Source organism: Mytilus californianus, unplaced genomic scaffold, assembly GCF_021869535.1.
Source record: "Mytilus californianus isolate M0D057914Y unplaced genomic scaffold, xbMytCali1.0.p SCAF_34, whole genome shotgun sequence".
Classification (NCBI taxonomy): Eukaryota; Metazoa; Mollusca; class Bivalvia; order Mytilida; family Mytilidae; genus Mytilus; species Mytilus californianus.
Window position 1 is genome coordinate 1,645,275 of NW_026262684.1, and position 13,101 is coordinate 1,658,375.

Genomic DNA, 13,101 nt, shown 5'->3' on the forward strand with positions numbered 1-13,101 from the left:
CATCAGAAACAGCAGCAGCAATAAACTATTCCAAAGCATCGGATTTTAGAATTATTATATACAATGCTAAACATGTTCGTTGTTATTTGTTGACAATCTCATTTAGGGTAAGATAATATGTGTACCCACAATGCGTCAACTTTGGAGAAATAAAATCTTTCGATTAATTAAACTTCTCAAAATAGTGCTTTAAGCAATTGCTGTGTCCCCATACCCCCAAACATGTTTGTCAAGTGGTCTGTTTCTGGTGTGTTCCATATTGCTAAAACAAGTTCATCGTTTTAATCAAACCAAACAGAAGACATTATAAACACAGACATATTTACTAATGGTATGAACCTACGTTTTACGTGGCATCCATACATGACATGTACATCATCCTTTTCATTTATCATAATAATATAGTGGCCGGTTAAGGCCATTTCGCGTTTTCGCGTTTTCGCCCTTCATATTCTATAGGGCGAAAACGCGAAAACGCGAAAACGCGAAATCGCGAAATCGCGAAGTCGAAAACGCGAGGCCGAAAACTCGAAAACACGAAGTCGAAAACGTGAATTCGGAAAAAAAAATATTTCGCGTTTTCGCGTTTTCACCCTATGGAATATGAAGGGCGAAAAGGCGAAAACGCGAAAACGCGAAATGGCCTTAACCGGCCACCATATTATTATAATAAATGAAAAGGATGATGTACATGTCATGTATGGATGCCACTGTGACATAATATATATGTTAATTGAAATGTTGGACACATTTTGGGAATTTTGGAATGTTTTATCCAATTTCTACGGCGTTTTTGGTAAAATTAAATATGCCCAACAGCCTTACCAATAAAACGATTCTTTACTTTTCTTATCTCGATTTTCCTCGATCTCGTCACAACTGCATGACGTTGGATGACCGAAACTTGAAATCTAAGCCAGTATTACACTATGGATATTACTAATGAATAAATGCATTGTGATTATCCGAAAATGGCCACTGTATTTAATAGATTTAAATCATTTTAAATTATCGAATTCAAGGTGGGCTCTGCATAATTTCTCATTCTAAATCATTTAGACGCTTTAAAATTTGATACGACTTCATTTTATAAATTTTTTAATGTATAGTCAAATCGATGTGAATACGTACATTGTATAGTAAAAGAAAAAAATAGGTTTACTTAAAAAAAAATAATAATTACCCTATTAAATTTATTTCAGAAAGTCATCGTCGTTATATTCATCTATCTGCATGCTGTAATGACATGCAGTTTTATCATCTCGTGTGAAAGGTGAACCACTTTGTATTTTCCCACGGAAGAATCTAATATTAGGTGTAATGACCTATAGTGTTATCAAATACAATATATTCAATGAACTCTTATTTTCCTTTCACAAGCGGAAAAGAGTTCACCGTTCAGAAAAGCAAAGAAATTGGTTTTATTCTTTTGAAACATTTCCGAATAGATCCTCACTTTTCCAAATATTTGTACTTTTGGGGGTTTAATTTTGTTGGCTTTTGAGGCGTTTATGAAGACGGTAACTCCAGAAAAGCGCTACGAAAGCAACTTATTCATATTGTGTTATCTTCATTCACTTGCATTGGGTCGATACCTATGTTTGCTGACTGCTATTCCCCGAGGGTATCACCAGCATCATCATTAGTCAGTGCTTCGGTACTGACTTGATTTATAACATACCCCTTTTTCAAAAGAAATAAGCTCAGGCAAAGTTAACTATAGTATATTTTGGAGAGGACGTTACTAAGTTGTAAAACATGTGACTGTGTGATCCATGTGTTATTTTGAATAATAAAATATGTTTTAACTTAAAACCTTTAGTAAATTGATTAGGCTATTCTCTTTGGTCAATTTTTGTCATATATAAAGCTTCTCGAAGTATTCAAGTATTTATACATCCTCACGCTATCACATTTCCAGTTTAAGGGTGTGTCCGATGAAGGTAGATCAAGAGAACACTTCGGCCTCACCACATTTATAATTTGTTTTTTTCATATTCTCCATTTAAGGAATGACTGTAATATTTTTTCTGTCTATGAAGAAATAACATCAAAAATGTGGTGCACACTGAATAACCCGCGTAGCGGTTTATTTTAAAGTGTGCACCACATTTTTTATGTTATTTCGAATAGACAGAAAAAAATATTACAGTCATTCCTTATAATTTAATTCTAAATTCCATTTTAAGCCGGAGTAAATCCTGAAAAAAACGTTGATGACGTCACGGTCACATGACAAAATTGTGTCTATGAGCTGATAGACAAAACACTGTCAGCCAATCAGAAGACGCGTTACATCCAAAATTAAAAAAATATTTTAATTTTTTATTGAGATATTGATTACATTAAATGCGTTTACCAATAAAAATATTACTTCATAAGTTAGTTGCGTCCGAATTGCTTTTCATGAGTAATCTTAATCAAGAACGCTCAAAGCAAAAAAAAACCAATGTAAAAGCCAAGGATGTATAAGTTCTTGAAAACTTAAGGAGCGATATGACAAAAACAGGACCTTGAAAATAGCTAAATTTGTCTAGGGTCTAATTTGCTAATTTCTAAGTTTATTTCTTATATCAACAGAAAATTTAATAAATATGCGATAAATCTTGTCAGTGACGACTCATTTGCAGATTTAAATCAATTTTGAGCTACCTTTGCTATAACATGACGGCATTTTTTGATGTAGTAAGCTGTAGTACTGACAGAGAACCACCGACCTCCGGCTGGAAACATGGCAATCTTTGACAGGCTTTGGTCACTGTAAATGTACTACCTCGACCGCCCGACCACAGAGGCTTCCTCGAAGATATATCAATATACACGAGAAAGCACAATCATACTAAAACAAAACAAAAAAACTTATTTATCATGTTATAAGTGAACATACATGATATATTCGTATATTAAAGATCAGCTCTAAAACTATTAATTTCAAGCTCTGCATAACCAAACGTCTTGCCAAAATGTTACTATATACAACATAATTCTAATGTTTCGATATTTTTCACTGTTCCGTTGTTGTTTGGTTGCTGTAGCATTGATGTTCATCAAAAACTCGTCTTTCATCTCCTTATCATCTGTCGAATTCTAAAAATTCTCTTGCAGGGCGTAAATTATGAAAAAATTCATTTAGCGTTTGAATTTAAATAGAAATGATTAAATGAAGTCGTTATTGAGGGGTTGATAATTTAATCTAAATGCGCATCTGGTGCATACAAATTGGTACCATTAATCTTATTAGTATCTCTTTCCAAATGCACAACTGTGCGCTCTTTAGGCACTCTTATATTTAAAAAGAATAAGGGAGTAATAAAAAATTATACGCTAAACATGAACCTAGCAAATTATCGGAGGTGCATCAAGTTACTACGGAAAGAAAAATAACGTACACATTTTATAACTTTGTTAATTAGAGGCGAAAGATACCAAAGAGACATTCAAACCCATAAGTCGAAAATAAACTGACAACGCCATGGCTAAAAAGAAAAAGACAAACAGACAAACAACAGTACACAAAACACAACATAGAAAACTAAAGACTTTGTTAAGTTCTTCATGTTCTGTTATTGTGAAATAAATGAATATAACGCTTTTTAAATTTCGTGTGTCCGAAGCGATTTTTGTTTATTTATCTTTATCAGGAACACTCACACTCGTGAAGAGTTGTAAGCCCAAAAGAGACATAAAAATAAAAGTCATCTCCATTTTAGGTCAAATGTCTAAATCTAATCATTTAGAATGTAAGAAAAGTATGTTATACAAGAACTTCATTTCGGTACATAATTTTGATTAATTGTGATTTACAAAATTTAATATAAAACATGATTTATGATTTAGAATTGATATATATGTTGTAATAAATCTTAAATTCTATTTTTGTGCCAAAACTGTTTAAACTTTTCACAACATTACAAGATTACCCTTATGTACCGTTTGTTTAGATTTTTAAAATAGAAACATCGCACTAGCAAAAGTGGAATTGTTCTTCTTATATTTAAAAATAAGAAGATTAGGTATAATTGCCAATGAGACAACTCTCCACAAGAGACAAAATGACACAGAAATTAACAACTATATTTCGAAATAACCTAAAAAATGTGGTGCACACTTTTAAATAACCCGCTACGCCGGTTATTCAGTGTGCACCACATTTTTGATGTTATTTCTATATAGACAGAACAAATATTACAGTCATTCCTTAAGTAGGATGAGAATAACACGAAGTCTACTGAATATATCTCTTGGCTACTTGTTCCAAACCAGACTAGACGACGTTTGCCTTACGTAATTTATTTACATATACTATATAGAACCACTTGTGATATCTTTAAACCAATAACAGGCGATAGAAACTCGTTTTATCTCAACATAGGATCGGATTGTAATAAGGAAAGTAACGGAAAACAGAAACTCGATCAATTTCACCATCGAAACGGATGGTGAAGATTGCAATAATAGAAAACAGAAACTTGATCTTGCTCACCGTACAAGTGGTGGTGAAGACAGCAATAACTGATGACAGACACCATAATTTGATTGTAATTCATGATGTTAAGTTCTTTCACAATAGAATAGAATGATGACAAGAGTTTGAACAAGGAGCAGAAACTCGTTCTTTCTCACAATAGTAACAAGCGAATACAAGAGCAATAACAGACAACAAAAACTCGTTCGAACTCATCTAAGAAGAGGGTCTGGTTTGGGGGGGGTCCTTGATTTCTGTATTCTTTAATTTTTCAGGTTATTTTTCTCTATTCTTTATATCTTTGGCCATTATCGTCTATTCCTTATATCTTAGCACCCCATTATTCTCTATTCTTTATTATTTTGCCCTATTTTTCTCTATTCTGTATATTTTTGGCCCTTTCTACTGCAATTTTGTCCATTATTCTCTATTCTGTAAACGCCGTTCACACCCTCTTAGAAGTGGATGTTTAAGACAGCAATTATAAATATCTGACAACCGACATCATAAAAACGAATACTAATAATGTAAAACTCCATAGAAAAAAATGATGACATGAGTTTGAAAATGAATAAAGAGTCAATTTTGTGACCAACATTTCAATATTGACATATCTATGACGTCACATAGACAACCATAAATGAATTGTAAATATGAAAAGCAGCCTAACCCTTAAAAAGATTCTTAACGTCCTCATTTTTGTACAAGAGTTCGACTAGTAAAATATCATATTGGATAAAGCATTATCGCGATTTATTCGTCACCTGCATGACGTTAGATGACCGAAGCTGAAAATTTAAGACACAAATTACATCAAGACTAATAGATTTAACTATTATATATATTGTGATTATCCGAATATGCCTTTAGTATTTGATAGATTTAAATCACTTTTAACAATTCTCGAATTCAATGTGAGCTTTTCATAACGTCACCTTTAAAATCATTTATACGCCTTAAGATATGAAACGATATATTTTCATAAATATATATATGTATGGCGAATCGAGATGTGAATATATGAAATAAAAACAGAATAATTAGCCTATTGAATTTATTTCAGAAAGTTATCGTCGTTTGTATTCATTTCATATACATGTTAAAATGACATACAATTTTATTATTTCGTTTGGGAGGTGAACCACTTTGTAATTTGTCTTCCTTTTGTAAGACGCAGTGGCCTATAAAGTGTTATCACATGAAATACTCAATGAATTCTTATTTTTCTTGTGGAAGTCGTCAAGATCCAACTGTTCAGAAAAGCATAGAAATTACGGTGATTCTCTTAACAACTTACCGTATGACTCCTTACGTTTCCAATTACTTATACATTTCTGAAAACGTTAAATCCAGAAACTAATTTATAAATTGGTATTTTCATTTACTAACACTAGGTTGATACCTATGTTTATGGACTGCTAGTCATAGAGGACACCTTCAGCTTAGTAGTCAGCGCTTCAGTACGGACTGGATTTATAACATACCTTTTTTTAGATTCTCTGTTCATAAATTTTGAAATCATTAAGAAAAAAAAAAATGATCAGCTCCCTCAGCCAAAGTAGACCTTGGATGGCTTTGACTATTTTTTATGCCCTATTTTGGTGATACAGCTCCTCGCGTTTTTGAAGTACTTATACATTTTTGCTAGTGTTTTTTTGTTTTTTTTATTGTTTGTTCCTTTTGCTCTTTATTTCCAGAGAAGCTCTTCGGACGCAACTTATTCATGAACCGACCAAAATCCGGAGTGATCTAAGGTGCTCTGGAAGGGTAAGCATATTATCCTGCTTCACGTGTGACACCCATCTTGTTGCTCATGTATGTAAAAACCCGGTGATAAGTCTAACGTAGTCGGTAACATTCGAAGAAAAGAGAACGGGATTATGGAAACCACAATGGGAACATATTCGTCGTCAGTTGTGAAACAAATTATCCATAACGATCAACCAACTCGTGATATTGTCCGTAAAAAAATTAAAAATATAAAAATAACACTTTATACATTTTGTGCGGCCGAAGCGCTATCTTGATCTACCTTCATCCAGAACGCTTTTGATCTTAAAATTTGAAAGCCTGAGGATGTATAATAACATGATTACGTGAGAAACTATATGACTAAAATGGACCAAATTAGAGAATAGCAAAACAAATTCACTATAAGTAAACTTTGCCTGAGATTTTTCTTAATAATTTCTGAGAATTTAAGAAAGATATGCTATAAATCATGTCAGGAATGACGCATTTGCAGATTTGTGTGATTATGCGTAAAACCATTGTCAGCGACCATAGTAATATCATGGTGGCAATTTTCATTGATGAAAGAAGTCGGTGTACTAAAAGACCCACCGACATCCGGCAGGAAAACTGGCAATCTTTGTCAATAAATATCGGAGTCAATTCCACCTTGCCACGAATCGGTGTTCAAAGTCACGACATCGGAGGTTACAGGCTTTTTAATCAACGAAGATTAACTGCTAGCAATCTGCCACAGAGGCTTCCTGGAAGATATGGTATGAAAATCAACGAGAAAACACAATCATACTCAATTTAGGCGACAATAAATCGATTAAGAAGAATCAAATCAAGACAAGCAAACAAATACTGAATGAAGCTCATGAACTCCAAAAGGGACGAGATCGTATGTGTCGACAGGGTAAGCATCTCCTGCTATGTATACATCACCCGTCATGCGAATTCACAATCAAAATGTCACAATCGAAAATAAAACACAACCGGTAAAAGATGCAGATCAAATGAATCTGATATTTGAAGATCTTACACCACGAAAACATGTCACTAGTGAGTAAAGAAATCGACACAACATATCGGTCAACCAATTCGTGATGGTGACCGTAAAATTATGAAGTGTCGATTTTAGTCGTTCTTCCTCATAACCCAGTTGGAGCAATTTGTATGTTAAGAGCTCTACCTTTTTAACGAAGTTTGTATAGTGTGGACATGCACGAGCGTAAATTATTAACTGAAATATGCAAAAGCCATCTGATAATGGAACAGAGGGTATGTTACTGCTGAGAAATGGATAGTTGACAATTGAAAAGTAGAAATCATCACGTTTGTCATAGATTCTCGTTTCATTGCAGTCGTCGATCTGTGTCAATTTCGAGTAAAAGATCAAGATATAAAGTAGACCTTCTACTTTCGGTAGTATCCTTAATTTCAAGTTCACTAAGATGTATAAGACGTAGGCACTCATTGACATGTGGGTTATTCAGTGACAGGACATCACCAATATATCTGAAAGGGAAATCAAACAACTTTGCAAGATGCTTCTACGTTCACACATTGTTGTCAATATAATGGAATTTTATGCGACTGTCATACAGTGAGAGGTTTAGCTAGCTTTAAAACCAGGTTTAATCCACCATTTTCTACATAAGAAAAATGCCTGTACCAAGTCAGGAGTATGACAGTTGTTTTCCATTCGTTTGATGTGTTTGAGCTTTTAATTTTGCCAATTGCTAACGGACTTTCCGTTTTGAATTTTCCTTGGAGTTCGGTATTTTTGTTGTTTTACTTTTAACATTCGATATATTTGATGTGGGAATCAGTATGGTTCTTCACTAAGCAAAATTTTATCATAACATAAAACAAGGAATTTTTATCTACGTTTTCCCCAAACACAATTTGTTCTGATTTATAAGTAAACATGCGTGTATGATAATTGTACGATACATAAGTTTTAAAACCATTCATTTCAAGCTTTTTTATAACCATACTTCACAATAAAACTATATACAACAGAACGCCGATCTCAAGATTTATTTCATTGAGCAATAGTTGTTTGGTTGCTGTAGCATTGTTGCTTACTAAAATTCGCCTTTTATTTCTTTATTATCTGTCATATCCTGAAAATTATCCAGCAGTGTGCAAATGTTTCATTTGTCGTTTGAATTTAAAAAGCATAGATTAAATAATGTCGTCTGCTGAAGTGTTCTATTTGACAATATTTTATAAAACCCACCGACAATCAATAACAATGATGATATCAAAAAACACAAAAAAACGTTAAAGGCTAAAAAGAATAAAGTTAACATCAATTTACCTGGTTTATTAAACAAGATTCTTAATCGATGTAGACCTAAATTTGTATTTAATTTCGAAGCGAATAAATTACTGCAATCTCCAATTATAAATTGTATAAGTTCTTTTGGAAATATTTAAATAAGGTGAATAGACTGATAAATTGCATCGATAACTAGTTGTTTACCTCAAACGGTTCCTGGTTTACAAAGAGCAAATGCAGTCGTTAGAACAATCCGAAAGGCATAAAAAAAAGGATAAAGAATAATATGTTTCGAGCCAAAGCTTTTACTTAAATTTAATGAGAGAAAAAAAAAACAACAACGAGCACTTACCAACGATATAGTCATGCCGTATGTTCAGTAGTAAGTCTTAAGGGATAGTTACGTGTTAATTAAAAAGGTTCTAAGGGTTCGACACCAAAATGTAAGACATGACTAATTTAACAAAAAAGTATAATCTTACTGAGAAAGATAATGCCCAAATGGTGTAACAGTAAATGAGTGGCGAAAGATACCAACCTCATAAGTGGCGAAAGATACCAACCTCACGATGGCAAAACACACAAAACGATCAAAAGACAAAAAGTATTCAAAACACAACATAGACTGAGCAACACTAACCCACCAACAAAACGAGATGATCTCAGGTGCGGAAAGGTAAGCCGATCATGCTCTACATGTGACACCCATCGTGTTAGTGTAGAAAAGGGAACATATTTATAAAAAAAATAAGGAAATGGGGTATGATTGCCAATGAGACAACTACCCATCAAAGTTCAAACGAAGTGGATGTAAGCAATTATGCCTTTCAAACACAAATCAAATGACACATTTTAATTAATTTATTTATGTCTATAGGTAACAACATTTTGAGGCCCTCGTCATATTGACATATAAATACTATAATAGTTCAAATAAAACATAGCAATATACAGGTTTGTAAAACACCATAAAATAATAATATTTCATATGATCGTGTTGTTCAACTTGACAAGCATTAAGCGTTTATAAAAGCATATAATCTGATATTATGATAATTTCAAAATGAAGCGTTCATACGGGAATTCCATTCCGAGAAAATGGCCGTTCGAATGTTTGGGCTGAAAAAGTCGTAAAGCATTACATTTTCTTGGCATATTCCTAGTCTTTCTCACAGACAAATTAAGCATATCCAAGAATTTTAACAGCTAGATAGTCGATCACTTTTCTATTTGACAAAATAACACTGGTGAAAACCAATTACTCATTAATTGATATTTTACGCAAACGATATGTTGTTTATCCAAACATACCAAACTTTCTGAAGTAATCATCTGACTTTTGTGTATAAAATGAGATCAGACCCGGAGAAACGGACTATCTCGGAACTTCCGTTTTGTCGAAATTGTAGTGTATAGATAAATAAACAAATATGCACAATAACAATGTACCGTGGAGTAATTGGTCAAATATACCACCAGCAATCTGAATTTTTTTTGTGCATCCTGACTGACGGAATTATTTTAATCTGATTCATTCTGGCGCTTTATGACACGTCTACAATGTCTATCTGTGAGTTGAGAATAATTTCTAAATACACCCCAGAAATAGTCCGCAAGTTTATTAAAACTTCAACTATTTTTGTAAAAAGTTGTTCACAGTTATCATGATTTTGAGCAAATTGACTTTTTAACGCAAGACACAAAATATCTTCCATTTGTTCTAATAGGAATGTGTTCTTGTAAATATCCAGTCCTGGTCGATCTACAAAATAAAGAATAAAACAAATTATAGCAAAATATATATAAAAAAAGATACCGAACTCCAAGGTGAATTCCGAAAGGGAAGTCTATAAAACATGACAAAACCAAGCGCTCGACTATATCAACCAACGGAACGAATTGAAAACAACTGTCATATTCCTGACTAGATACATTTAGCAGTTTGGGTACAATCCGCCAAACGGGGAACTATTCCCCATATGAGTAGAAATCCTTCATTTGAGTAATCATTTGATAGTGCTAAAAACGAAATTCTTATAACCGAGTCTTTTTTTCTTAAAATGGCACATATTCATAAAAAATGCAGCAAATTTTCCAAAAGATGAATAGTCCTAACCTGATTTACTGAGAAGTTACAAGTCTATGGAAATTTCGAAAAATTAACTTTTTCAAGGCTTCTAACTTTTTGAAAACCCAAAATAAAAATATGGTTCTTTGGAAGAAGCTGTTCAATTTTCTATACATTTGTGCCATTTTAAGTAAAAATACCCAGTAAAGAAAATTTAATTTTTAGTACTATCAAATGATTACTCAAATGAGGGATTGTTACTCATTTGGGGAATAGTTCCTCATTTGGTGGGTTGTCCCCAACCTGTTTAACACACTGCACTCATTAAAGGTGTGAGTATGGATATGTTGGAACGTATACCTGTACTCGGTGAGTCTTGAAAAAGTCTTCAACTGTTTTATGAGCAGTTCCAAACTGACTTGGCTTTTTTCTGAACTGAAAAGCACTAGACAAGACGATTTGTGTCTGACCAATATGTCATAACAATAGAATATGTTTAAACTAAATAGGACAATTCTTAAAAAAGGAATCGATCAGTTAAACTGATGTCTCAACTGGTTTGTTCGATGATAATGTTACAGTGCGTAAAGTTCCGACTCATTCGGTTCTTGTACGATTCAGACTTGGTTCAGTTAATACTTTTTATAATTGTTTTACTGTTTATATATTGTTCGGCTTCAGTGCAGTTTCAATACCAGTCAGATGATTTAAATAATATTTAGACTGAATGAGACCAGTCGAGTAGAAAAAAGTAGAACAAAACAACATATAGAGTACAAATCAGATGCTTCACCTGATATTTATTAAAGTTAACTCCTCTCGATATCAGACATTGGCAACTACGTGCTATGAGTAAATTGAAATACAAATTTAAAGTGTCTTAAAACGGAAATTGACTGTCCGGAAAATCTGAAATCGTGTACAAGTCGCAATTCAGTATTGTAAAGTTCATGCCCAAATGTGCAAACTTATTTCATAATATAGAAGTTTTCGACAAATTCCATGCTCAGTATATATAATGAAAATTCAAAGTATCGTCAAACAGAAAGTGACAATGTTGAAAATTGCCTACACGGTACAACTCCATCGTCATTAAAACCCAGACCACATATCAAATCAATCTTTAATTCGGAAGTTTGGTAATAGGTGATAAATGTAATGAATGGATAAAATGACGAACAGACGAACGGACGGACGGATGGAAAAAGTGAATACAACTAATCACCTGTACCAACCACATCGTTAGAAGAAGCATTAAAGTTGTTGTATTATGCCTATTTGTAGTGTCAATGAAAACGTAAAATGGAAATTAATAAACATATTGTGTTTATGCACTTGATCATCTGTTTGAAATATTTCAGATAAGTTGTCCTACCTTGAAATTAAAAAAAAAATATGGTTAGAAACTGTATTTTAAAATTACCACAATACGAGGTATTCTAAATTTTATTATCAACTAAAATGAAAGTTGCTGAATATCGTGCAATGCACGCCTAAAGCATGCATGCCTCGTAACATATTGGTGAATGTTATATTGAGCGTCGTTGGAATGCAAGTAGAGGTATTTGTAAGATATAAGCATGGGATTGCAATTGATCTTTTTTATATTCAGAGCTTGTTGACTTTTTATATGTTCTTAAGAATTGAATGCTTCTTTTTGTAAATTCATTGGGGTGTAAAAAAGCGTTGACCGAAGTACATTTTGTATGAAGCGCTGAAGCGCTTCATTCTAAAAATGTACGCACGGTCAACGCTTTTACAACCCTATGAAATTACTAAAAGAAGCATTCAATACTTATAATTACATTTTTTCGCTATGCTCATGAAAACACGATTACTATCATTTTTTTTTCTTTTATTCACCTGTGCACTTTATTGCGGAAACGTGTGCCATCATGTATGTTACAATTCCTGAAATTCATTTTGAAATGAAGAATGACGCGAGATTGCTGTTAGCCAATCAAAATAACGTATAATAATGAAACATACATCTAATGTAATTATTTTCTGTTGAAGGGTTATTTTTCAATTATGTTATAATATTAAGATTTCAGAAGTTACTTTGAGGTTAAATACAGTTCTGAATACTAGTATCTATCTTTAATCAAAGACTGATCTGTATAACTTACCCGGTGAAAACAATACCATGGCAGCCATCACAGACAATTCAACGTCAGTTAATTCCAGTTTTTTTAATTTTTGAACTGAGTAGAACATATCTAATAGAAATTGTCCAAAAATCCCATACTGTTCACAATTCAAAATATCTACGATATATCCAAAACGGTCCAATATTTTACCGAAAGTGGTTTCATCGTTCCAATACAGTGAATGAATGACAGCTATTTCCAATAAACTTTGTTTCACAAGATTTCTCTGACTGTGCACATCTATTTTTTTAAATGGAGTCAAATCTCGCGCGAATATCGTTGTGAAGTGAACAATGGCTGGTAAGTATCTGGAACACAATATTTTTGTATCGTGCTCGCATGTGACCTCCAAAACCTTAATGAGAAAAGATATAAACAATTCAGATATGTCTCCGGT

The 13,101-nt window shown here is 33.0% G+C and overlaps 1 protein-coding gene across 4 annotated transcripts in view; it reads right to left on the minus strand.

Moving 5' to 3' along the window:
• Positions 1–9,332: 9,332 nt before the first annotated feature.
• LOC127736619 (ecdysone-induced protein 75B-like) overlaps positions 9,333–13,101 on the minus strand; it is a 42,609-nt gene continuing 38,840 nt past the window's right edge. For all 4 annotated transcript variants that reach the window (XM_052247172.1, XM_052247175.1, XM_052247173.1 and 1 more), the window contains 2 exons: positions 12,684–13,059; positions 9,333–10,248 (listed from right to left, as the gene is read on the minus strand). In XM_052247172.1, the coding sequence (XP_052103132.1) occupies positions 10,031–10,248; positions 12,684–13,059 (594 nt within the window). In that variant the 3' untranslated portion in view covers positions 9,333–10,030. The remainder of the gene's footprint in view (positions 10,249–12,683; positions 13,060–13,101) is intronic.